Below are 26518 nucleotides of genomic sequence, written 5' to 3'. Positions count from 1 at the left end.
GAACTTATATGGTAAGTTTGGATACATGCTCCTCTAAGATCCAATGACATGTGGTGTGCCCCAAGGGTCAGTTTTAGGCCCTGTTCTTTTTAATTTGTATATGCTCCCTCTTGGCCTCGCCATCAGGAGGCATGGAGTAAACTTCCACAGTTATGCTGATTAAATCCATCATCACAAGTAAAAAACCTGGGGGGGGGGATATTGTTTTAACCATGGAAAGAACTTTGTGCTGCATTATTGTATGAAAAGTGCTTTATAAATAATGACTGATTGATTGAAAACTCAGTCACTTCCATAAAAAAACAAAGCATGAATGGCTCTTTGTTTAGAGCAACAGATATTCTTTTTGTTAATTAAATCTCAGTTTAAAATAGCGTTACGAAGCACTGCCAAGAAGAAAGAACACGAACTGTTGGACGACGGCCATTCTCCTCTTTTGTTTCTGAGTCATGTTTTGTAATTTCTATTAGGCTGTCAGGTAAGATACGGTCAGCTGTGAGAACTCAATGAGATTACAGTTTACAAACCATATCCACACCCTAGTTGTCCCAACCCGCACCCGTTGGTGAAAACAAGGCTTTGGCACCATTTTTCTCTAAGCACCATACACTCCAATTGCTTGCATGAACTTTTTCAACTTTCGTTAGTATCAGAGGAAGTCCCCCCTGCCAGCTGAATCCAAATAAGATACAAATGAGATTTGCTCTAAAGGTGGCTGGGCTCAGCCTAAGAGATAGGGGGATGAGCTTATACCTCTGGAGGGAGCTTGGAGGGGAGCTGCTGCTCCTGTGTATCGAAAAGAGTCCATTGAGATGGTTCGGGAATCTGATTAGGATGTCTCCAGACTGCCTCCCATTAAAGATTTTTTCCACTGGGAGGAGACCTTGGGGCAGACCCAGAACACACTGGAGGGATGATATAGCCCTTCTGGGTAGCAAATGCTTCAGGATCCCCAAAGAGGAGCTGGAGAGTGTCTGAGGAGACCCAAACTCAAATAAGCAGAAGAAAATGGATAGATAGACACTGACTTGTGAACCATTGAAGCATTTTCAAAGCACCTAACTCTTTAAATGCAAATTTAGTCTGATAAAGGGGGCTAACGCGACACTTTCAGAAACACTGGGATCATGTTTCTGCAGTTAAATTCAGAAGATCTGCTTAGATTTAATTCTGTAATTTGAAGTATTTAACATTAGATTTTACTAACAAACTTTTCTCAGATTCTTAAACTTTTTGAGACCACATTTTAAAAGGTCTTAATAGGTATGGCTTCTTGTGGCTTTTGGTTATTTTCTTATTCTTTTTTATATTGAAGAGCACTTGGAGTCTTATTATTCTTAAAAAGATTATCTATAAATGATAAATGATGACCTGACAGAAATGATAACTTTATAAGTTTGAGCTTTTTCAGGCTTTTCATTCATTGTTACTGTGCTGTGGTTGGTAATTTGAAGTTAGACTGGAGGACTGCTGAGTCATAAGTGATTGGCAGCAGGTCTGTTTTCTTCATAATCTTTTCTTAAATCTGCACTAAGGCAAGATTAGGCATATTTTCTCATAGTCTGACCCTAACAACAGCTAAATAGGCATCCATCTTGCATCCTACCTCTTCTCTGAGTACTTCCCAAGCGGTGAGTCAGTCCATTGTTGATTCTTGTCTTAACTTTTGCTCTGTCATTTTCTGTTTTTTTCCTCCTCCCTTTCTCTGATAATGTCCTCTTGGGTCTTTGATGAATCAGCCACAATGAACATTCAAAATGGACAGTGTGTTGACATCCAGTTGCTGGCATGTGACGCAATTGGAGGCACAATGCTCCTCTAAAGTGATGCACTTAGTGCTATTTTAAACTGAAGAAAAAAGGACATAGCCATCATTCAATATAGAGGAGACTTTAAATCAGGGGTGCCCAGCTCCGGTCCTCAAGGGCCACAATCCTGCAGGTTTTTGATGTGTCCCTGCTCCAAAACCACCTGACTCAAATTGATGAGTCATTGTGCAAAACTTAATAGGCTGTTGGATCTATCTAACTTGAGTCAGGTGTGTTGAAGCAGGTAACACTGGAAAATCTGCTGGGCAGCAGCCCTCAAGGACCGACTTTGGGCTTTAAATGCACAATTACTGGTTCTCTCTTAAGCGGGGTATATATATAAAGATTATCAGGCTGTTTTTGTCCCTTCCCCACCAAGGACAGCAAACGCCCAATTATTTTAAGTCTGTTAAGAATATTCTAAAAGATAATCCTGTGTTAAAAGTGAATTTGTCCCAACAATTGTCTCAGAAAGTATTAAACATCTTCAATATTTACAACCAAAAATCTTCACTTGTGTGTGCAGAAAGCCGATGACTCCTGAGTTGTGACTGTGTATTGTGATGCGTAACGGAATGTAGCCAATCAGAAAGTGAGCTGACTAGGGAACAAGGAAGGATATAAAGTCTGTGTTCACGCTGTCTCCAGTCTGTAACGTTTTTTTCTTTTTGCCTGGGATTTTCTGTTAACAATAGCCACAAGACCACCATCATTACTTCATCACATATGTCCTCTTTCATGCTGGGTGTTGTGTTTTCCGGTTGTTGCTATGGTTCTTCTTCTTAATTTTTGTGAGATCATGTTTGATCACACAAGATTTCTGACTAGATTCTAGATCGGCTGCGGGACAGAATTGTTATGTGTGTGCTGTTATGTGCTGAGATTATCAGAGCATGACACAGTATGATCAAAACTGTCAAATGCCTGATTTTACATCTTCATGTGTGGGGTCGCTACACTTCTATTATTTAGTTTTTATTAGTGCCGTTGCAGACTTTTTCAGGTGAAAAGGCTCGTTTTTAAGTAAAGCCGAGAGTCTTTTGCATTTAAGCTTGAATTAGGTTTTAAGTCAATCATTTTATGATCTTAAGTCATAGTAATGCGACAAGGGTTGTTAGCTAATCACATGATTGGTGGTTTTAACTCCAACTTTTCCACATGTTGTAGAATCCCAGGGGTAAGATGCTGAACAGCGAGTTGATGATTCTAATGGAAGTTTAGCACCTCCAATAGCATCTTTGCTACTGGGCTTCACATCCCAGTGGTAGCAAAGATGCTATTTGAGGTGCTAAACTGCCATCCATGCTAAACTGTTGCCGTTGCTCTGCCTCCTTCTGACCTGTCAACTCTTGCCCCTTTCTCGGCTGTCTTTCAGCCCGTGGCTCTGTCATTCTTAGATTAGGTTGTCTGGCAGATTAAAACCATCTGGTTCTGCTCTTGATGCCATTCCTCTTCATCTTTTTAAGCAGATCTCCAAGATGCCTGTCATATAAAATCTTGGAGAAAGTGGTATACTTATAGTTAAGGTCCTTCTTGGACCCCCACAACATTCTGGCTTCAGATCCTTTCATAGCACAGAATCAGCTTTATATAAGGTTGTTAATGATATTCTCCTGGCTACTGCTGGAGATTATGTAGTCCTGGTGCTGTTTGACTTAAGAGCCGCATTCGACACAGTGGACCACAGGATCCTCTAGAACTTGGTAGGGATCTAAGGTACTGTATTAGACTGGTTTAGGTCTTATTTGGCAGGTAGAACCGTGTGTGTCAGTATAGCTGGCTTTAAATCTGTTAGAGCTCTAGTGTCCTATAGGGTTCCACAGGGCTCAGTTTTGGGGCCCCTCCTGTTTTCACTATATCTGCTTCCTTTAGCGCACATCCTGAGAAAGCATGGCAAATCTTTCCATTTGTATACTGATGATAGGCAGACATATCTACCCCTAAAAAAGAAAGATGCCTTTTCTCCTACAACTCCTGTGTCACGCCTCCATAAAATCAAGAAGTAGATGGCCCTGAGTTTCCTGAATTTTATTGAGGAAAAAAAGGCTTTAGGGATTGGGCTGCATGGCTCCAGTAGCCCCTCCCCAGTTGATCTGGGCCCCCTGTCTAGCTTTTTCAAACCAACTGTCACTAATCTGGGTTTTAAATTGGACAGATTAAATCGGTGGTAAAGTCAAGCTTTTATAACCTTCGTCAACTCGCTAAGGCAAAATAATTTTTTAACTCTCCGTTCTTTGAGACAGTAATTCATGCCTTCATCACTTGATTGCTTGATTACTGTAACACACTTTATCTTGGATTCAGCCACTCATTTCTCTCGCACCTCCAACTTGTCCAAAATGCCATGGCTCATCTTCTGGTTGGTAAGAGAGACCACATTATGCCTATTTTAGCATTGCTTCACTGGCTGCCTGTGCATTTTAGAGTTCATTTTGAAATTCTTTTATTTGTTTTTAAATCCTTAAATGGTCTGGCCCCACTGTACCTCTAAAAGCTGCTTTTCCATATTCGCCAGCTCGACTCCTTAGATCAGCTGATCAACTCCTTTTGGAGGTACCGAGGTCTAGGCCAAAGCTCAGAGGTGATAGAGCCTTTGCGGGTGCTGCTCCTAAACTGTGAAACTCTACAGGATAAAGACACCCCATCACTTTCCATTTTTAAAACCCTCCTGAAGAACCATTTTTATGATCTGACCTTCGATACGCTTGTTTTCTAGTTTTAATGTTTTATTGTTTTATCATTTTACTGCTATAGTTTCTATTTTTACTTTGCATTTGATTTTACTTTTAAATTTTTTGCTTCTATGCTGTGTCCAGCACTTTTTTCAACTGACGTTGTGTGAAAGTGGTCTATAAAAAAGTTGAGTTGAGTTGAATGTGTGCATATTTTTATCACTGTTGTCCAAAAACTACATACCTCTTGGTACAGTTGCCTTACCTGACAACCCTTCATAGTGAGTTGATTTCTTTAACTGAGGAAGTCCTTTCCAAGCCACAAGGCCTCCAGGCATCATCTATTCCCTCATCCCCACTCCCTCTATCTCACTGGCACATTTATCTGATAACAGTGACGTGCGGTGAAGTTTATGGTTGGTGAGGCACTGATTTACAATTGTAAGACCTGAAAAGAGCACCTTATTTCAATATTCATTCAACACCATGCAACTGGCAATGCTTCATATCCTATCAGCATTCCTCTTTCAATTACACTCCCACACCCACTGTTACTAACTCTTCAGTGAGAAAAGTAGCTACTGGCTGTTCTAAAAGTCGCTAGAAATCGCTAAATGACATAATCTAATGTGCATAATAAATTTCCCTGAGGACTCTCCAAAGGGATTAATAAAGTATTTCTATTCTAATAGCCTGGTACATAGTATTGGAGGCTGCTGTGGAGAGGAATGTCATGGGAAAGGCAAAAATGGAAAAAAAAAAAAAAAAAAAAGACTTTTTGGTTAATTTTTTGGTTAATATTTTCTTTTATTCTAGTTTAATTTTATTAAGTGTAGTTTTTCTAATTAGGAGGCAGCAGCATTTCACAACACTTGTTTTCCTCCACACTCTTCATTAATAGACATTAATATCAGACGGTAAGCCAGCGCGAGATCATCCTGCACTAGCTTTGAACGTTTCAATTTCAGCCTGATCACGAAACAGTTGATCATTTCCTGCTCTGAATGCAGCTCTGCTGCTGCCAGAAGCCTCTTCTGATTGCTTCTGGGCAGGAGAGGGGCCTGCACAGCAGCACCCACTCCTCATTGAGATGAATAAACTACAGTCTACAAAAGTCTCCAATACTGAAAAGTCGCTAGATTTGTCGCTAGTCGCTTTAAAAAAACAAACAAAAAAAAAAGGTTGCTAAGTTGGCAACACTCACACACCGTGTTGGTGTGTGAGTGCGCTCCCTTGAGGTGAGGCAGAGTACTGTTTGCCTCACCTGCTGACTTTTCTCCGCACTTTATTGTACGATAAACGGGAATATTTCTCTCACAAATACATTAAATACATTACACAGACTGTAGAAAGTCATGGTGTATAACAAATATTTCTGTAAAGTTGATATTGGCGAAATGCTGAGGAACAGAAAATGGCACGTGTCATGCAACCCAGTTTGTATTGGATGGCACAGTCAGAGCTGAGGCACAGCTCACCTGTGCCTCCACCAGGGTTTCTGCACTGGATTTGATTGGGAAATACTCAAATTTGGCCATTTTGTCTTAATAAACTGTCAAAAATGTGTTAGTCATACTAAAAATGCAATTTTTACACAGATCAGTGGAAAATATTAATATTCATTTTATGTTTTTTTGTTTATCATGACAGGTGAGGCACTGCCTCACCTGTCTCCCCTGACCGCACGTCGCTGTCTGATAAGACCCCCATTATCTCTCAGACTTTATGGAGATATTTGTTTCATCAAACATGATTGCAACTATTATTTCAGAGCTTTGATTGGTATTGCTTATTTATCAGTGGGATTTTGTCATTTGTAAATGTGTACCTGTGAGTGTGTTCTTGCTTGTCAAAGATGACGGCACAATATTCTACAAAAAAGCTGATCAGCATGCAGCTGTTGCCTTAGCAACAGTGTAACCTGGCTTTGTCTCTTCATCGGAGTGGTCCCCCCCCCCCCCAGGAACTGACAAAAAAAAAAAAAAAAAAAAAAAAAAAAATGTTTCCATTCTTCTGTTAGTTTGTGTTTTGCTGGTACTCCAAACAAATATTTATTCATTTCACACTGTAGACAGACTCATTAAAACACATGGGTGAGTAATCCATGAGAATATGGTGTGCAACAGCCTGTAACATATACTGTATAACACTCAGGTAAAAAGAATACAGCACATTGTGCAGCGAACGCCCCCACATGATTTTACAGTCCTGTTGATATTTTCTGCTGCAAAGTCCACTGTATGTATATCATTGTGTCACATTCTTCTCAGGGTAAATTTGCTTTCAAGTGTTGCTTTCTGCTCAGTTTATTCTGTTTTGTCATCTTACTTTATTGATTCTTTCTTGTTTATTGTTATTATCAGTTGTACCAATTATGTGTGCTGTTGATTGCATTCAACTATTTGATTGAAGCTTTTATCCAAACCACCTAAGTGTTTCAATCTTTACTGCAGACTGAGCTGTATGACCTTGATGATTCAAACTAGAGATGATTCAAACAAACTAGAGAGTCTTCAAGCTGAGTTTGCCTCCCAGGATTTTGGAATGCACAAAGATATGTTGTACTTTGCAGGGGATCTATAGTCAAGAAAAGGTTAAAAAGTAAAAACTGAAAAAAAATATTTTTATTTATTACCTCTGCCAAGAGGGAGGTCATGTAATCAGCGGTATTGGTTTGTCCGTTAGCAATGCAACTCAAAATGTTATGGATGAATTTTGATGAAAGTTTCAGGAAATCTCAGAAATGGAATAAGGAACAGGTGATTTAATTTGGGGGTGATCTGGATCTCCACCTAGATTCTGCAATTCTTTTCTAGGATTAGAGCTTATCAAAAATAATGCCCACAATTACTGTCAAAAAAATAAAAAATAAGAAAAAATTACAAAGGCTTGGCAGAGGTTTGTGATCTCTACTTGTAGTTTAATAATATGCACAAAGCATACAATCCTTTGTTTTACTCATCTGATGTGACCCCTTAGTGTTGCAATAAGAAAATTAAAACAATGTCCATGACTGCCGGTAAGTCCTATGTTTAAGCATAAAGACATTTTACTATTTTTGTTTTTATGAAACATCTTCAGTTCTGAGTTATTAGTTTGTCTCCTTAGATGAACATCTAATTTTAGTTAGTTTATTCTAATTCAATTCTGTTGGCTTAATGTTGGGTCTTCAGCCTTCAAAACAATGTTCATCTTTAACTGAATTCTTTACTCTTTACTGAATTTCTAAACTCTTTACCTGAATAACTTTAGCATCGTTAATCTGGAATTCTTAAATGTGCAATGGCAATCTGCTCTAGCCCAGATGCAGCAAAACAAGCACAAACCATGATACCACTACAACCATATTTCATAGAAAGTTTAATTGAATTTTTTTTAACAGTTTACCAAATCCCCTCTAGCTTGTAATCTATCAATATGAAATAAGCATCAGTGTTCAACGTCCAGGGCTGTGGCTTTGTCTTTGTAATCTTGTCTTGTGGATTATTGTAATTCAGTATAGTCCTGATGGTGGACTGATGTTAATACTTTGAAAGGGATAATTGCAAATAAGGTAGCCCAGACTTCTGTGTTATCGCATCAACAATATGTACTTGTTTTTGGACCCTAAGCTGGGAAAGCTAATATGAAACTTAAATTTCCTCCTTAGACTGTGGATTATTGGAGTCTAAACCCTTTAGAAATGTTTGTTTAATCTTTAGCTGTCTGATAACATGGACACTGTTTTTCTGAGGTTCCCAGAAATCTCCAGTGATTTCTCAAGGTAACTCTTTAAAAACAGCCTCTTCAAAGCTGATATTTTTTCCCTTCAGTTTTGTATTTCTTGTGGTAGAAAATTACTTGATATATAAATGTATTTTTTATTATTTGTTTATTTATTTAATTGGAAATATTTGCTTCTTGGACTTGTCTAAAAATCTGGTGCCATATTTATACAAAGATGTTGTTTACTCTTAATGTTCCACCACCATTTAAATATCACATTTGACTGCTTTAAATACCATTACCTTAGAAACAGCATGTTATATAACTACTAAAATAGTACTAGTTGTTAAACAAAGGCAGAAATCCTCAGATAGAAATGCACTTAATTACGTCTGAGCTCTGTTCTTTCAAAAAATATTTTGTATCTATATCCATAGTCTCAATAAATGCATTTTTACTACTTTTCATTGACATTATTGTTATTACTTTAAGCACAAACTAGCACACTTAAGATGATAAATAACTCTAACCACGCTGCTGATGAGACCTATCATCTTCCAGTTGCCAATGAGGCTGACAAGAAACAGATGATGTCAGTTCCCCTTTATATTAAGTTATGGGGATGATTAAGTGTAATTGAGCAATGTATCGGAGTGCAGAGAAGACTCCAATTCTCTGGAAAGACTGGAGGGACAGAAGAGTGTTTCAGGAACCAGGAAATGTTGTACAGCACCAAATCTGTGACGTTATCACTGTCTGCAGTTTGTGATGACCCAAATTGTTCCTGATGGGTCGTGGTTAGCTCCTTGCATGACAGCTTCCGCCATCAGTGTGTGAATGGGTATCTGAATGGGTGAATGTGATGTCTAATGTAAAGTGCTTTGGGTATCATTGCAAGTACAGAAAAGCACTAAATAAAACCAGACCATTTACCTTTAGAACATCACAAATTATCTTAATCTATGTAAATCTAATTTATGTCTAAAAACATACACAGATTAATATACTATATAACACCTGCTGGTTCTCTAAACTAAGTTCACATTTTGCTTTGGACACACATTGTTTTAGGGTTTACCTTATCATCAAAGTATCTGGAGGGATTATGGAGGGAGGCATATTGGTTTAAGTCAGTTCTAATTAGCAGGTAGTCTCCAGGGTCCAGTCAGTCCTCATCAAGATAATACTTTACTCAACTGGATGAGGCTGGGTGGTTCAGTTTGTCTTCAAAGCTTGCAGATTCCTATGTCAATATATCTGGATGGTAACGTCCCTTAGCGCTCAATATTATACCCACGACATTCAGTACTGGTTTAGAGGGTTGATTTTTAGTTAAGGTTACCAGCATGTTTAAAAATAATCATTGTATTATTAAAGGAGGACTCTTTTAATAGATGATTTATCCAAAACTCTGAGCATAAATTACTCCAAAGCAGGTTATGTGTTACTATGGTGATCAAAGTAATCATGATGGGTCAGGGTAAAAGAGCCACCTATGAGACAATGATAACTCTGACTTAAGGCGTAAAATAATGGGCTCAACACACGGTGGCTGACCAATGACAGCGACAGGTGAAATTTATTGCCACTCAGATAAAACCCAACACACGGGACACGACAAATGGCAGTGATGGCAGCAATGCCGCTCATCACGCTCTCAGATTGTGCTCTCAGATCATGCTCTCAGATTGCTTCTCTCCAAAAAGTATGACTAGTTATGACATTAGAGGGAATTTTGACATTTTTAAAACAATCTGTGACAGACAAGGCATCATGGATGAATAGTCAGAAGATTTTGTTCGAATTGACAGAAATCTGGCTGTTGACTCTACTGTACGAAAGAGAAAGACAAACCTGCGTTGATCCTATTTTACAAACAACAGGATGGTGAATATAATCATTTGATGGCGGACCGCAAGGATGATCCAGATAAATCCAGGACCTATGTTTGGAGACGGTTGCAGGCTGCACAGTCTAGCCTGCTCTCAGCTCATTGGTCAGTAAATGAAAGCCTTGCTGGTTGGTTTTAGTGCTTGCACCAGCGACAAATATTTTTCAACTTTCTTGTGTCGAGTTGCAAGCCCCCGTGTGCACGGCTACATGAACAAGCGCAACATTTCACATGCACGAATGTCGCCTGTTGCTTAGCCGGAGGAGGGCAGTGATTTTCGTAGTACGTTACATCCCTCTTGTTACTTAATCACAGCATGAATTTAAGACACTAAATTCTGGTTGTTTTATCTTCTTCAATGCATCTGTGGTTAAAAGTCTTTATTTTAGTATCAGCTGTACCTACCAACCTGTTGCTGTTGCCAACCAGAAAAAACTTTAGTTTGTTTAATTTAACACTTTGCTAGCTAATGATGTTAATGTGGACATGCCTATTTATGTCCAGTGGTGGCTGAGATATTTAACCAGGATCTCAGCTGGAGACTTTTCTCACGCTGCATATTTTCACCAACAATGCACATTTCAAGGACAGTTCAAACCTGAATGACTTCTCTTAAGTAAAGAAAAAGATTAGATGGGTTGTAATTATGAAAAGTAGGGGGGAAAAAAAAAAAAAAAAAAAACTCAGATAGGATTAATTTGTTTTGATAAAATTGTAGGATTTGAAACCAAACCTCTGTTTCCACTGGGCTGATTTGAAGTGAACCTCTTTTCATATTTATATCCATCTCATTGCACACTTCCATTTTCAAGACATTAGGAGCTTGATACATTGAGGTGGAAAAAAAAACCAACAATATATTTTTTGTTTACACTTTTTGTTTTTTAATATAACAAAAATATGACTTTATGGAGCTGTACAAAGTGTGATGAATTAATTCTTAAAGTATTATTATTAGAGTTGTATTAATACATCTGTTGGTTTAAAGGAGGAACAAATGCATGAGTGTTACAACCCAGTACAGGGGTTTGATGGATGTAACAATTGTGGACAATTGTGGACAGATGTAAAACCAGGAGATAACAGAATTTATTGATACAAGTGGGAATGAGGATAAATACACCGACAAATGGTGGTGAATCAAGTGCTGGGGTTAGTGAAGCTGCTTAAATCAAGAAATCAATATAAGAACTATTTTCTAAACACAAAACAAGCCAGTAAAAACAAAGCTGATAATAACCCCCCCCAAATAAGTGAACAAAAACTGGCCAAGTAACCTATATAGTAACAAAAGGTAAAGCAGCTCTAATACCTAAATATTAACCAAAAGAATTATTATAAATCACTGCAAACCTAAACTAACCCAACACATTCTAACTTTACTACTAAACTAACTAAATATAACTAAGGGAGAAGACAAAAGGGCTTTAAGACTTATCACACAAAAAGAAAAACAAGACTATCTGTCAACAAACCATAAAAGGAAAACACAAAAGCCCAGTTTTAACACTGTGGGAGATCTACTCTAAACTAAGTTTCTCTAATCGCAAAACCACCAAACAAAGCACATGCTCATAACCAACGCTCTCAGACCAAGGGCAGACTGTGCAAACAGTTGCACAAAAACACACAGCTGCAGATGGCTTTTATTTCCTCATCAGGTGGCTGTAGGGATGATGGTTGGCTTGGCAATTATCCAGTCAGCTTGATGAAGGCAGAGGCGTGGTGTATGGAGCCAGTCCTCAGTAGACAGGAATCAAGGTGTGTAGACAGTAACCGATCTCAGATGAGTGACGACACACAGGCATTTCCATGCAAAATGAGAGGGCAATTATTGAAATGACAGGCAGCCGTAGCAATGAGTTAAACCATGTTTTAGGAGTGGAAAAATTAAACTCCTATTTTAAACGTGTAATTGTAATTGCTAATGTTAAAAAAAAATCAAGAGGAGCTTTAATATGAAGTATTTGGGTGTAACTGCAATGAAAAACAAATAAGTTTGCTAAATTACTTTGCTTTACAACCAATGATTGTCAACAGTTTTCAACACAACTTTTTTAATATTAAATCAATGGCTTACAGCTCTGTTCGAGTGAGCTATCATCTCATTGTGCATCCACCACATCCAGCCGCCCTCCCAGGCAATGCTGCGTAGGCTGCCATTCTCACCTGTCATTATGAGGTGAAGCATAAATGCACCAGACTACTCAGTCTTTGCAGGCACTAATGGACCAAACGAGATGTTTTCTTTTTGGTGAAATTCTTTTTAAGCCAAAGTTCCCCACAATAGGATACAGATAGCATAAAAGTAGGCTGATTATCAAAAAACAGCTAAAGCTGAAAACACAAACATTTCAGGTAATACAGATCAGACCTTCCGGATTTTAGTCTGTTTTCATTCTAAATGCTTTAAAAGAGGGTGCCATACAAAGAGCATGCTTTTGTCATTTGTTTACATTATATTGTCTTGATCAGTGACATAAATCCAGTGCAAGGTCGGTTGTATTTATAATGCCCTTTTATTCTTATAATTTCAGGTCAGTAGGTGCTTATTATTTACATATACAGTACACAAGAGAGTACAACACTCTGTAATATCACTTAAATGTTTGAAAATTGAATCACCTCTTGGTAAGTGCATTGATTGTAAATTAAACAGTGAACTGTTGGCTTTCATATTATGACACAAACCCCAAAACCTAATATCAGCAACTCCCACTTTTGTTTTTCACAGTATTTCTAACAAAGCATTTAACAACAAAGATATACTCCCTGTAATGCCACACACATGCAAAAGTACAAAAATCACCTTTAATTGCTCATAAATTGCAAAAACAGAGCCTTAAAAAAAACCATCCATCTAGAGTGTATTACTTCTTAGGAGTAGCAAGGAAATTTGGTCTCATAGATCAAAATGAAAATGTGGTGTCAGAGTTTGTAGACTGAAGTAGAGGCAGGAAGAAGTTGCAACTGAAGTCTTTATTTTAACATTACACAAAGCACTGCAGAGGCAGGAGAAAACAAGGAACTTATGACAAAAAAAACAAAACACACACACACAAGACTAGCAAACATGATCAGCTATGAGGAAGATCTGACACTGAACAATAAAAACCAAGAAACGTAAATTCTGGGATGGGTGATTATGTAATTAGATGTAGACGGGTGATCATGTAATTAGATGTAGACAGGTGATATGCAACAAGGAAGAGCTGGCGACACATTGACTCGAAGAGCAAATCATGGGCATGCTGGAGCAACTGCCACGCAAAATTCAGACCGTCCAAAGGGACAAGCAAACATCACATACCATGACAGCCCTTCCTTTGAAGGGGAGATGGTAACATGCTGGTGAAATTTAGAAAGGATGCAGTTGCTGTGTTATTTTATTACTGGCTTCAGTTTTAAATCAGTCCTGCTTAGCAAAGAGAGAAGTAGGCTCTACAAAGATTTATAGACATTCACTGTTATTCATTATAAAACATTTGTTTCATTTGCTCATAGCTTGGTGGGTTCTGTTACTCTGACTATTCTTGTGGTACTTCGCCTTTGTATGTAATTTTGGCACTTTTTATGTTTTGTATTACTGTACTGAAATATTCCTGCCAATATTTGCCAGTTGTCTGCAGAGTAAGTCCAAAGTAATCTTTTTAGCCAGTATTTAGGCATTCATGATACTCTCTACTAATTTAATCTCTTCACTACCTTTTGCACTCATGCAGTCCCATATCATCACACTTTTGCCTCTGTGCTTCACTATCAGAACCGTGGATTTGCTGTGGTCAGGTTTATGATACACATGTTGGACTTCAGTCTTCTTTGTCTAACCCGATCAAAGAATGTGCTTCTAATAGTTTCTTCTGCAAAGTTTAATGTTGTAGTTTTGTGCCAAACAGAAAACAATATTTACTGGCTTGTCACAGAAACTAATATATCACATGAGCACCCTTGTTTGACGGCAAATTTTGAGTGCAGTTCACTTTTGTGTCACTGAATTTCTACTTTGAGGCCTGTTCTTTCATGTTATGACTTTTTTTTATTTTTTTTATTTTTTTTATTTTTTACTTTTTTAAATTATATACTTTAATTATCAAGAAATGATGCTGTTATATTAAGGTGATACAATTTTTTTTTCATGACTTTGAAATGATGTTGCAGAAGTGTGTATTCACTATATTGTATATTAGACGTGTATTAGAATTACACAGAATTTTTGGCCCAAAGTTATCTCTTTAGTAAAATGAATAAAAAATGTAAAAATAATAATAATAAAAAAACAAAAACAAACAAACAAACAAACAAAAAACTCTTTATACTACTTACAAACATGGTTGAGTTGATATTGTACAATTGTGGATGTGGTGCACCAATACTTTCCATTTAACTAGTTATACTTACTCTAATTATCTACTTAATCAAACTGTACAACTCTGCATTAGGCAGGAGGGGGATAAGGAGGGGGGAGAGGCAGGTGTGCAGTCCGCCTGATACAACACATGTACAATAACCCATACAAACAGTTGCAATAACCTATACTTGCAATAGTGAACTGGGAATCTGTACCACCTCTACTGTGTGCAATGCTTGTTTATATTGTTTTATTTAACTTATCTTATTGTTATTTATTGCATTCTATTTGTGCTTTTCTTGCACCTTGTTGCCTCTATTTTGCTTTGTACCTGTATATATTGTGTCTTGTGCTTGTCCTGCTTTACTGTTGGTGTTGTATTGCTGCTGGTACCCAAATTTCCCTGAGGACTCTCCAAAGGGATTAATAAAGTATTTCTATTTCTAATCTATTCTAATCAATTAAAATGTGTATTTTATAGTAACAAGTTAATGGTTCCATTGACCTTGAATTGGTTTAAACAAGTATAGAAACTGGATAGATAGATGGAAGTTAACTGTGAGCTACCTTAAAAGTTAATTAACTGTGACTCCAAAATGTTATTACAAAAACCAGTCCATACCCTAAAATGTAATATCTGAAAAAATAATGTCAAATACAAGTCACTGAGTCAATTCTGAAAGTTGTTTTGTCTGTATTTACATTTAAATAATCAAATGAAACATAATAACCGTACCTTTCTCCTCGTCTCTAGACACTCTTTCAGTGCCTCGCTGGTCCCCACAGATTCCCCGAAGAGATCTGGGAAACTCAATAAAACACAGGTGGGTGTGATGATGTGATGAAAAGAAAAGGTCCCTTTGGATAATTGTTCTAAACACTTATCTTTTGTCAATTTTTTCTTACCATAAATAATTCCAAATGTAAGTAATTAAAGTTTGTGACATCATGTCTTTTTTGCTTCTGGGATTTATGATAGTAAGATAAATACATTTGTGTAGGGCCTACTTTGCTCTAAAAGATTTCTTCATGTGGAATTTGACCCTATGTAATAAGCTCAGTCATAATTGACAGTGAACTAAAAAAGCTGTCAAGCTGAATTGGCTAGATGGACTTGTGACTCTCATTTGATGCAAAGGAGGGGCCTAATGAAGAGATCTGGATTCTGTCAACCTACATTAGTCACCTGCCATTAACCAGCCAGCCACACTTATGGCATCCTGGAGCTGCATGTGTAAATACTGCCAATAGTCACAGACGTGCTCGAACCGCTCATTCAGTCCGTGCAGGGAATTTGTTGTTGCTTTGTGGGTTTGTTTGTTTGAGAAGTGACTGTGTTGGACTCTTTAACCAAACTCCTGTCTCAGACTGATTGTTGTATTGATGTAAGCTCTACGGCCTTGCACCTATGCTACAGATCCAATACATGAGATGTTCATTCACATGATGCTACTGAGAAATAGAAAACAAAACAGGTTTAGATTAAATCAGCGGGTGTGGAGGATTAGGAAGGTAAACACTGAGAGAGGTAGTTTCTTTGTACGTCTATTTTTCCTGCAAAGAGGTTATAAAGGACATTGTGCTCTTCAATATGGAACCTTTCCACAGTATTCAAATTTTCTGAGATACTCAATTTGGGCTTTTCATTAGTTGTCAATTATAATCAACAAAATGAAAAGAAATAAACACTTGCAATATGTCAGTCTGTGCAGGAATGAATGTCTACATAACGCAAGTTTCAATTTTTGAATGGAATTACTGAAATAAATCAACTTTTTCATGATATTCTAATTTCATGACGCCTGTAGATGTGCAACAAGTTCACACAATGCTACTGAAAGATAAAAAGTAAAACAGGTTTAGATTAAATCAGCGGGTGTGGAGGATTAGGGAGGTAAAGACTGAAAGAGGCAGTTTCATTGTTCGTCTATTATATAAGAGGTTTTACAGGAAAATGTGATGTGCTTTGCCCAAGTCATCTGTCACATGTATCAAAGCCAAGGAAGGCAAAACACCAAAACCGATGTTTTCTTCATTGGTATTTCTATATCCATACACTATATAGATGTGCAACAATATTTTTTTTTCTTTAATCATTCTCTCATTCTGTCTTTTTTGCTTGCAGGTTTTCCACAAAGTACTGGATGTCACAGACATGTATAGTTTGTGGAAAGGGGATGTTGTTTGGACTAAAATGTAAAAACTGCAAGTAGGTCCCAAGGATATGATTAAGATCTCCTATCCCTTATTTGCTTATATACTTTTCTTTCATTATGTAAGAAACACACTTATTTAATTTCCTTTTTCTGTATGCCCTCAGGCTGAAGTGCCACAACAAATGCACCAAAGAAGCCCCACCTTGCCATTTACTGATCATACAGCGAGGTGGACGAGAATCCCTCAAAGGTACTTTCCATCATTTCCTCTCTAGCCAAAGTCATTTGCATATAGACTGTCACAGTAAAGATCCTTTTCAGTTTCCACTGTGAAATAATAGACACTGTGTTAAATGTAACTCTTTATCAAGTCCTGCTTTTTATCTAATTTCTTTAACTTTATTAAAAAGAGTCTTAACTGTAACCCCCCCTGGATAATTGTTAATTTTTCATGGAAGTTGGAACATTTTCATCTTGCATGATTGCACCTTTTTACCTTAGTAGGTGCAACCCCAAGCAATGTTTATCACGCTTATGTGTCTTTCCATCTACTTTCTCATGCTGAAAAAGATGTGCCTCCACAGACTTCCCAGTAATTCCAAAGCTGACTTGTTTCCATTTAAATGTACAAAAATCAAACTGGCAAAGACAATGTTTGAAATAAAGAATATGTGATCTAAAATGTTCCTGTTACAAAAAGTCAAGTAATGATGAATGTGTCAAATATATCAACAATTTGTTTTTCTGTTCACTTTTAAAATAATATAATTAAAAAAATAAGTGAATAATATGTAAATCTGAACCAAACCAGCATCAGCTTAAGAATGAATCGTGTTTATGAATATGTTACAACAGGGGATTACAACTAAAAAAAATCCAGGCTAAAGAAATGAAAAACCATCCAGCTTTTTTATTACAGCTAAGGTCAAAAGTCAGCCTCCCTGATGTTGTAGGGCTGCATTAGTGAACATGACATGAGTATCTTTCATGTCTGCAAGGGCATCATTAAAGCCGAGTGAAATGCACAGGTTTCTAAGCAACATGTGCTGCCATGCGGATGACTTCTTTTACATGGAAGGCCTTATTATAGCATGAAAAATCACATTCTGCTTATATTACAGCAGCAAAGCTTCTTGATAATAGAGTCCGGATGCTGGCAGTCCAGACACATCTGTATGCTGCTCTCATGATAATTCATTTATCTGAACATGTCTGAGCTATTAGAGACCTCTTTTTTTCTCCATTTGAAAAAAATTAAACAGCTTTTGATGGTTTAGGAAGATTGATGGTAACCTGCTGATTTAGTAAGCATCTTAGCCTTGACAAATGTGATTGCATCACGGACTGTTTATACTGACACTGACAGCACTGAGAAAATTTCCATTATCTGCTGTGAGAATTAAGATTCCTTTGTCCTCTCTCCACCACCCCCTCTCCCTGTCTCTCCAAATAAGATCACCAAGGAACGACTCAAGGTAAAAAGCACTAATTAGACTTTTTCTACTTTGCTGTGCTAGGAAAATGTGGTAGTTTCTTAAAGACACAGTTTGCTTCAGGAAACTTTGCTCCATAGAGTCTATGTGATAACAAATGTTCATGAAAGGGAAATTTGTACATTTTTGATATAACAGGTAGTGCCCACATAATTTTCTTTAAGCTATCTTGCAAGTGTTTGTTTAGTCTCTTACAGAGCTTAATTGTTCCTTTCTTCATTTTTTTTTTCTTTTCCTGTAGTAGCTCGTTTGGTACGGACTGAATCAGTGCCATGTGACATCAACAACCCGCTCAGGTACACAGACCTGCACATCAGTCAGACGCTCCCCAAAACCAACAAAATCAACAAGGTAAGCATGGAAAAACAAACCATGAATCACAATGTGTGTGTAACCTGCCCTACATATTGCATTTCTTCATTTTTGGAAGCTGGTTGTGAGTCACTATGTATTTCCCTGGGGGATAAGGGAACAGTGCGAAAATATCTTCACCAATATTGATGTTTACACAGATGAATTTGTTACCATACACTGGATATTTTGGACCCAGCATATATATCAGTTCATGCTCACTTCCAAGTGAAAACATTTATCATATACGTGTTTAGTAAGAATCTGTGGGTATGAATGCTCACTGTTTGTGTGTTGCCTTAAAAATGCATGTAAAAAAAAAAAATTTAATTCAATGGAAATATCTTTCTGAACAGATATTTTTATCACCCTTTTCTTGGATTTTGTGTGAAATTAACCTGCTATGATGCTAAAATAGTTTTAAATGATGTTATATTATTTATCTTTTCAGCACTCTGGTCAATGCAGTTCTGTTTTAAACACTTTAATTTTGTAGGATTTCTTCATTCACATACACTTATGACTTAACGTGGTTAAGTGAGTCTGCTTGCTGCTTTTAGTGAGATGTTACCTCTTGACTGTTCATCTTTTAATTGTCCAAGGACCACTGGGCAGGGTGAAGGACCTGCAGTGGTTTTTAAGGAAATTTTCACCTGGTTTTAAATCATTTGAGCTGTGCCTGTTTGAACTGGGTCGATTAGATTCTGTGCTTTGTGCTGTTGTGCAGTTTTATGCCGAGAACAGCATGTCTGCCGAGATTTGCATGCCCGTCACTTGAACAACGAAGCAAGCGAAATCTGATCCTGTCGTTGTCTGAGACATTTCACATCTAGAATCGATGTAGCTTTTATTGTTGTTTTTTATGGCAATAAATTATTTGAGAGCTGTACTTTAGTAATATTTAGAGCGACCCCACTGAGTAAAACATTCTTTTTTTGCTTCTTTAGCTCATTTAAGAAGTGTAACTTTTTTCTGTCCACAGTGTTTTTGGCAGCGTTTCAGTCACTCACGTAAAATTAGCCCACGACCGGTTAAAAACACTGCAAAATCTTCCACTCAAATGATGCAGAAATTATGTTTCTTTTCCATGATCACGTGTTTTGAAATTTTTGACTGTGGCTCATTTTACCACTATGCTTAAAAAGAACATCCATTTTATTGATGCCAGCTCTTCTGCCAGCACAGACGATTTGACATCCTTCTTTTTATCCACCTGCACCAGCACTCTGGACATTGTTGCTCCACTACAACCAATCCGGCCCTGGTCCAGACCCAGGCTGTGCCTCAATGACAGGCAAGAATTGTCGAGGCAGAAAAAAATTTTTTTTGATTTAATTTCTAGCAATTATAATAAACCCAGACTCCTTTTTAACACCATAGATCTGATTTTAAACCCCACTCAATCCACTGGCTTGGAGGCTTCTACTGAGGTCTAAGAACATTTTCTCCATTACCTTTTTAGACAAGGTTTTCACAATACAACCTAATTTTACACCCTCCTCCTCTGACCACTTCACCTATAGCCGCTGCTCAGCTACAGTGACATATTTTAACCCTGTGTCAATACCATTTCTCACTTAAGTGGTCACAAACCCGAAGCCCTCATCCTCTCCTTCTAATGTTGTCCCACCACTTGTCTTTATAGAGGTCTGGGAATCTATTGGCCTTTCTGTCCAAAGCATAATAAACAGCAGGCTTTCCTCAGGTACTGTCCCTGCATATTTCAAAGAAGCAGTTTTTGAACCCTTAATAAAAATGTTTGGATTCCGCCATTTTGAGCAATTATAGACCAATCTCAAAGCTTTATTTTATGTACAAGATTTTAGAGTTAGTTGTCCTCCACCAATTGCAGACATTTCTAAATGCACCTAATCTTCTTGAAAATTTTCAGTCTGGTTTTAAATAATTTCACAGCACAGTCTTCACTTTTAAGAGTTTTGTATGACCTTTTGTTGACCACTGAAGCTGGTGATTCTGCCATCCTTGTGCTTTTAGACCTCACTGCTGCTTTTGACATGGTTGACCATACAATCCTCATGTCCCGTCAGAGGCATAGTGTAGGCATTAGGGGCACTGCCCTCCAGTGGTTTAGATCTTGTCTCTCTGACAGCCGGTTTTCTGTAAGATTGGAGGACTCCTCCTCTTTTACAGTATTACTGTCCTGTGGGGTTTCCCAAGGCTCAATCCTGGGCCCAATTCAATTTTCAATTTATATTCTTCCACTCTGTATCATTTTTTAGAAGATTTGGTATACTTTATGACTTTTATTGCTGTGGGTAATGAGAGAAAGAGGGGAATGGTTGATGGTTCCCTGGTTCCCGGGGTGTGCGGCTGGAACATTAGAGTGGGCACTGGCCATGCTAGGTGGCCAGGTCTGCGGCTGCTGATATTGGCTCACCGGGGCCTGTGCCCCATGACCGCGGGGGGCTCTGGCTGTTGCCGTGCTCTGCTGCCCTCTGGGTAGATCCAGGGTTGTCTTCTTAGTGGGTTGGCTGGGGTTCATGGTCCGGGATACACGATCCCACTCATCTCTGATCACTCTACATTCCTCATATTCCGCATACTGACACAGTCACTGAGTTGTAGGTCTGTACACTAAAAGCTACTTTTGTTTAGGATATTTTGCGTGTGTTTCTGGTACTTTGTTGTTGTTATTTAGCTTTGCCTTCATCTAGGGCTGGGCGATTAATCAAATTTTAAATCACAATTACGATCTGGGTTTTCAACGATCATAAAAATGAAATGATCCGATTATTTTTGTCCTTCGCAGTTTCCTCTTGTGCTGTTTTCAGCTGCAAATTGAGTGCCACTGGCATTGCAGCGCTCTGCTGCAGACTTCCCGACAGCCCCGACTGCTTTAGTTTTATTCAGCTACATTTTATTGATGCGGAAAACGAAATGTCTTTAGGCTGATTTTTTCCAGATCAGACCGGGCAGAACATAACTGCTAGTCTGAGACAAATAATAGCTATGGAGACCTGGTGGAAAGATGCTATCTGTATTCCCACAAACAACTCTGCAAATGTCGCACATGGGGGCTTGTGACGGGGGCTTCGCTTCACTATTCTCCTCTCTTTTCTGTCCACTCCTGTCCGGTTCAGCAAGATTACATAAATAACATAAGTCATTATAAATCAATAAGATAAAAAATAAATAAATAAATCACATTGGGCTGCACAGTGGTGTAGTGGTTAGCACAGCAGACTCACAGCAAGAGGGTTCCTGGTTCGGGCCATGGCTGGGGGGAGACTTGGTGTGGCTTCTCTCCGGGTACTCCGGCTTTCTCCCACCATCCAAAGACATGCATGTTAGGTTAATTGTCTCCCTAAACTTTCCCTAGGAGTGAGTGTGAGCTGGTTGTTTTTCTCTCTACAGTATGTTGGCCATGTGATGGACCGGTAACCTGTTCCATGGTGTACCCTGCCTTTTGCCTGCTAATTACTGGGATAGGCTCCAGCTTCCCCGCAACCCTTAATTGATGAAGCAGTACAGAAAATTAATAATGAATGAATAAATCAGATTATACCAGATATCAAGACAAGCCTTATACCCATAAATCTTCTTTTGGCAAAGCAAATTTGTTCTGCACAACACAGCAGCCAGACTATGGAATTGTCCTGTCCATGCAATGCTGGACAGTCTAATTTCATCAGTCTCATGTTAAGACTAATTTTAAAAAGTTTTATTTTTTTCTTTTTATTGTCTAATTTGTGCGCTTTTCTAAAATTCAGACCTGTCATGTCATTAAATATGCAATGATTTTAATTAAATTTAATATAATAATTAATACTACTGACTTTGTTCTAATGATTATGAAAAATCTCCAGAAAAAAAGAAGGTAAGAAGGTAAAACCTTGTGGGTACTATTTATCTTCAGTCATAGTCAATCAACTTATGTATAAACAAGAAATGTAGCTATTTATCCCACTGATTCAGCTTTGGTCTTGGCTTTGTCTTAATAAAAGAGCATTTTGGATTGTGAGGATTGGTGACTGCTTTGTTAAAGTTGTTAGGTGTTACTAAGATATGAAATGTCATTAGAACCATTTTCATTCAAGTTACCATTAAGGCCTTCTTTTATTAATACTGTGCAATGCCACTTTTCTAAAGTACTTTTCACTGACCGGTGGATGATTTTCTCTTACTATATTTCAGTAGTAGTGATAAAACTGTACAGTATCATATGAATGGTTGTACTGCAGTTTTAGCTCATTCATTACAAATTGTATACACAATATGAGACAATTTTCTAAAGAATTTCCTACATCTTCAGATTGATTTCCCACCTTCCCGGAGGCCATTGATCTCACCTATTCTGGAACATGTAGACTTAGTCGAGGAAGATAGAAAATTGCTCAGTTTGGTGTACTAATATCTATAATTTTGTCTGCTTTCTGTTTAGCTTTTGGATTCATTTTGTGTTAGTTTGCAACTCTGCAGTTAGTCAACCAATTGTATCAATTTGGGGGCTGTGCAGTACATCTAAATTGAGATTTTCAGTTTCAGAAAGATGGACACGGTGGCCTGGAGTAGAATCACTAAGGAGATTACTGGACTTGAGCTTAAATTTAAAAACCTTTTTGGGCTGTCTGTAATCATCACAAGACATGGAAGTAGCAAAAACTGCCTAAAAACAATTTTATAAGTGGTTAACAGAGATATTTCGACGAGTTGACAGGACAGCCTTATCCCACAGTCACCTACTTTTGTAAAAAAAAAAGACAAATCATTAAGATTATTTTTAGTAAGCCTTCTTTATAGGGCAATGTAGCATTATGTTGGTTGCAGCTTTGAGGGTGCTCATAAGTGATAACCAATGAGCACATTATTTTTCCAGAAAAATAAAGTCAGCATAGCACATTATGATGGCTCACTTGTGTCAGGCATGTTTTAAGTGTGCCCTTTTCAAATTGTAGAGAAATGAATGAAAACCAAGTTCTGCCTTAAAGGCGGAAAATCAATCAAGAGGCTCTGTGTTAGATTTAGAAAGAAGCTAACAATAATGGCAAGAAGAAAAAAAACCTTCACTCTTGTTTCTCCTCAGGATCACATCCCAGTCCCATATCAACCAGACTCCAGCAGCAATCCCTCGTCCACCACCTCGTCTACGCCGTCCTCTCCAGCTCCTCCCTTGCCCAGCAGTGCCACACCCCCCTCACCGCTGCATCCCTCCCCACAGTCAGCACGGCAACAAAAGCAGTTCAACTTGACAGGTAAGAATAAAATAATATACCTATAAAGAACCAGACACTCAAATACTAATTGCGAAAACTGAGTTTGGCAATGAAAGCCACTGTTATTCAGTCATTTTTTTTTTCACCACCAAAATTAATAGATTGGTTAGAATGTTACCAACCAGTTTAAAGGGTGTTTTTAATAACCATCACTCTCACAGGTGGGGCTAGTTGGTGCTCTTTCCCACCTCTGCTTGGTACTACATGATAGAAGTCATCTATAGAGAATGCTCACCCACGTCAACACACAGAATTGAGGGAGAAATTTGCATTTTGGGTGTACCCACCGTCTATTTACATGGGTTCAGCATTGGCTTTTTAATTTCTGTGATATTCTCAATTTCCGACAAATATGTAATCTTATCATTCTTTCTGGAATTATGTTTTTAAATCAAATCAAATAAAATCATATCAAACTTTATCCATATCACACTTTCACATATCAAGAGGTACCCAATGTGCTGCCCAGGTAAAAAAAATTAATACAAAATAAAACATAAACCAATGAAATAAACAAATCACAAAAGTGCAAAGTGCAAAGCCTGGCCTAATGATCGTGCTCTCTGGATATAAAAGCCAATGTAAAAAGATAGTAAAGAGATTTAAATTCATTCAAGTTTCTGGCAGACCTCACAGAAAGAGGGAGACCATTCCAAGATTTAGGGGCTGCTGAAGAAAAAGCTCTGTCTCCACGAGTGACGAGTCGATTCCTTGGGACTACTAACCGCCTTTGTTCTTTAGATCTAAGAGCGCTACAAGAACAGTGATGGTGGAGAAGCTCAGAAAGATAGGGGGGTGCCAGACTATTTAAACATTTTAAAGTAAAAAGTAAATTTTTAAAATAAATTCTAAAAGAAACAGGCAGCCAGTGAAGGGAGCGCAGTACTGGGGTAATGTGCTCCCATGTCGTGTCCCTGTTAATAGGCAGGGACCTGAGTTTTGGATCAGCTGTAGATGCTGGAGGAGAGACTGGTCAATCCCAGAATAAAGGGAGTTGCAGTTGTCCATCCCAGAAAAGATAAAAATGTGAAAGAGCCTTTCTGGGGCATCATGAGGAAGATAAGGCTTGACTTTACTAATAAGCCTCAAATGAAAAAAACAAGACTGGACTACAGCACTGACCTGCCTGTCAAATTTGAGATTAAAATAAAAACCAACCCCAAGATTTTTAATAAAAGGGTAAATGAGTCTAGAGAGCCAAAAGCACTGCAGCATCATGCCAGCAGGCGAGTATTCCCAACAGTAATAATCTCTGTTTTCTTTTAATTTATGCAGAAGAAATCCATCTCCATCCATGTTTTAACGTCCCACAAGCATTTCTGTAGGCTCTCTATGCATTGATCTCCAGCAGATTTTAAAGGCAAATAAATTTGGATGTCATCTGCATAACAATGAAATAATATGTTATGTCTTTTGAAAATGGACCCTAGAGGAAGCAAATAAAGTGAAAATAAAATAGGGCCTAAGACAGTTTACTAGTGAGAAACCTTAAAGTGTCAATGGAAACAGTGGCCAGGTCCATGCAAAATGGCAGATAAAGCCGCAGTGACGTCACATGTGTATTCTCTATTAGTAGCCTGCAATATTTCTTTCCTAAGTCAATTCTACTGAAGTGGTTCCAGTCACTTTATTGCTTGTTAATCAATACTTTGTAGAACCTCTGGTTTTCTACTTTTAAAGAAAATTTTGACAGCCTCACAAGGCCAATACCAGAAGTCCACCTAAGATCAAACTCTATCTTTTCTCTCCTTTCACAGCCTCCAGTTATTTCAAATACAAACAACAATTCATCTTCCCTGGTAAGTACCTCATAACCGATCATTTCTCTTTCTTTGTACACAGCAGCCAGTCAAGAATGAGTAAGGAAGACTGTTCGGATGTCTCTCCTGATTTTTTTTTTTTTTCCTTCACCTTGGCTACTTGAAGACCCTCACACTCTCATACTCCCACACCCACTCATGCTTGTCTCATTTGTGCTTCCTAATGATTTCTCAATGCCCAGACTTGTTGCTTTTCTCCACTCTGGTACCACACTGTGTTTGCTCATTTGACAGCTTATTACAGCCAAGACAACCTGGAGTTGTTTGAGGGAAGAATGAGGTTTAACCAAGATCTGGGGTGGGGCAGGTGTTTGAACATTATATATATATATATATATATATATATATATATATATATATATATATATATATATATATATATATATATATATATATATATATATATATATATATATACTGTGCAGCAGTATGATTATCATAGACACATAATATTTTGTAACAGGCACAAACACAACAAACTTTATCATCTACATAATCAAATTCTACCCACTTTCTTTATATATCACATTCTAAAAACACATGGTTGCCAATGGGCTGTATATGTTATATAGTATATAATATATAATTGTCGAAACAGACACATTCCATACACAGCCAGAAAAAATGCACTCCAAAAAGATATAAAAACCTTGAGAAACAAAATACACTAATATGTCTGCAATATACCAGAGAAATCTAAAAACTAAAATAGTCTAAATAAAATTAAAAGACAGAGATACACTAGAAGCACAAGAAACAAGGTCAAAGCCAGTGACTCACTTTTAGTCTAGTCAATCTAGATGATATATGCTGTAAACAGAAATGATATTACAGTTATGTCACAATGGATTTTCTGCTGGATCTAATTAAGAAAATGAGAAAAAACTCATGTATATAAGATTCCTTGGGGCAAGTAAAGTATGACATGAAATCATATTCATAAATCATCCTAATACATATGCATTTTCCTGGTATGTAGGATTGCCCCGAAAAACTGTGATTATAAACCACATGGATCACATACATCACTGCACTGGAAT

General features: G+C 37.7%; 1 protein-coding gene and 1 long non-coding RNA gene across 4 annotated transcripts in view; one reads left to right on the top strand and one right to left on the bottom strand.

The window, feature by feature from the left end:
* ksr2 (kinase suppressor of ras 2) overlaps window positions 1–26518 on the top strand; it is a 159661-nt gene that overhangs the window by 101674 nt on the left and 31469 nt on the right. For 2 of the 3 annotated variants that reach the window (XM_042000638.1, XM_042000636.1), the window contains exons 7-13: window positions 15179–15248; window positions 16550–16633; window positions 16745–16830; window positions 18035–18055; window positions 18315–18424; window positions 23469–23637; window positions 25416–25457. In XM_042000638.1, coding sequence (XP_041856572.1) covers window positions 15179–15248; window positions 16550–16633; window positions 16745–16830; window positions 18035–18055; window positions 18315–18424; window positions 23469–23637; window positions 25416–25457 — 582 coding nt within the window. The remainder of the gene's footprint in view (window positions 1–15178; window positions 15249–16549; window positions 16634–16744; window positions 16831–18034; window positions 18056–18314; window positions 18425–23468; window positions 23638–25415; window positions 25458–26518) is intronic. The other variant, XM_042000637.1, reaches the window with a different exon arrangement.
* LOC121649670 lies at window positions 1940–26502 on the bottom strand. Its single transcript, XR_006012145.1, has 4 exons — window positions 26490–26502; window positions 18269–18272; window positions 18006–18011; window positions 1940–2102 (listed from the first exon to the last, which is right to left on the bottom strand). It is a non-coding gene; the product is annotated as an uncharacterized LOC121649670 (long non-coding RNA).

The sequence above is a fragment of the Melanotaenia boesemani genome, chromosome 11, assembly GCF_017639745.1.
Source record: "Melanotaenia boesemani isolate fMelBoe1 chromosome 11, fMelBoe1.pri, whole genome shotgun sequence".
Classification (NCBI taxonomy): domain Eukaryota; kingdom Metazoa; phylum Chordata; class Actinopteri; order Atheriniformes; family Melanotaeniidae; genus Melanotaenia; species Melanotaenia boesemani.
This window is presented reverse-complemented; position numbering and strand designations above follow the sequence as displayed.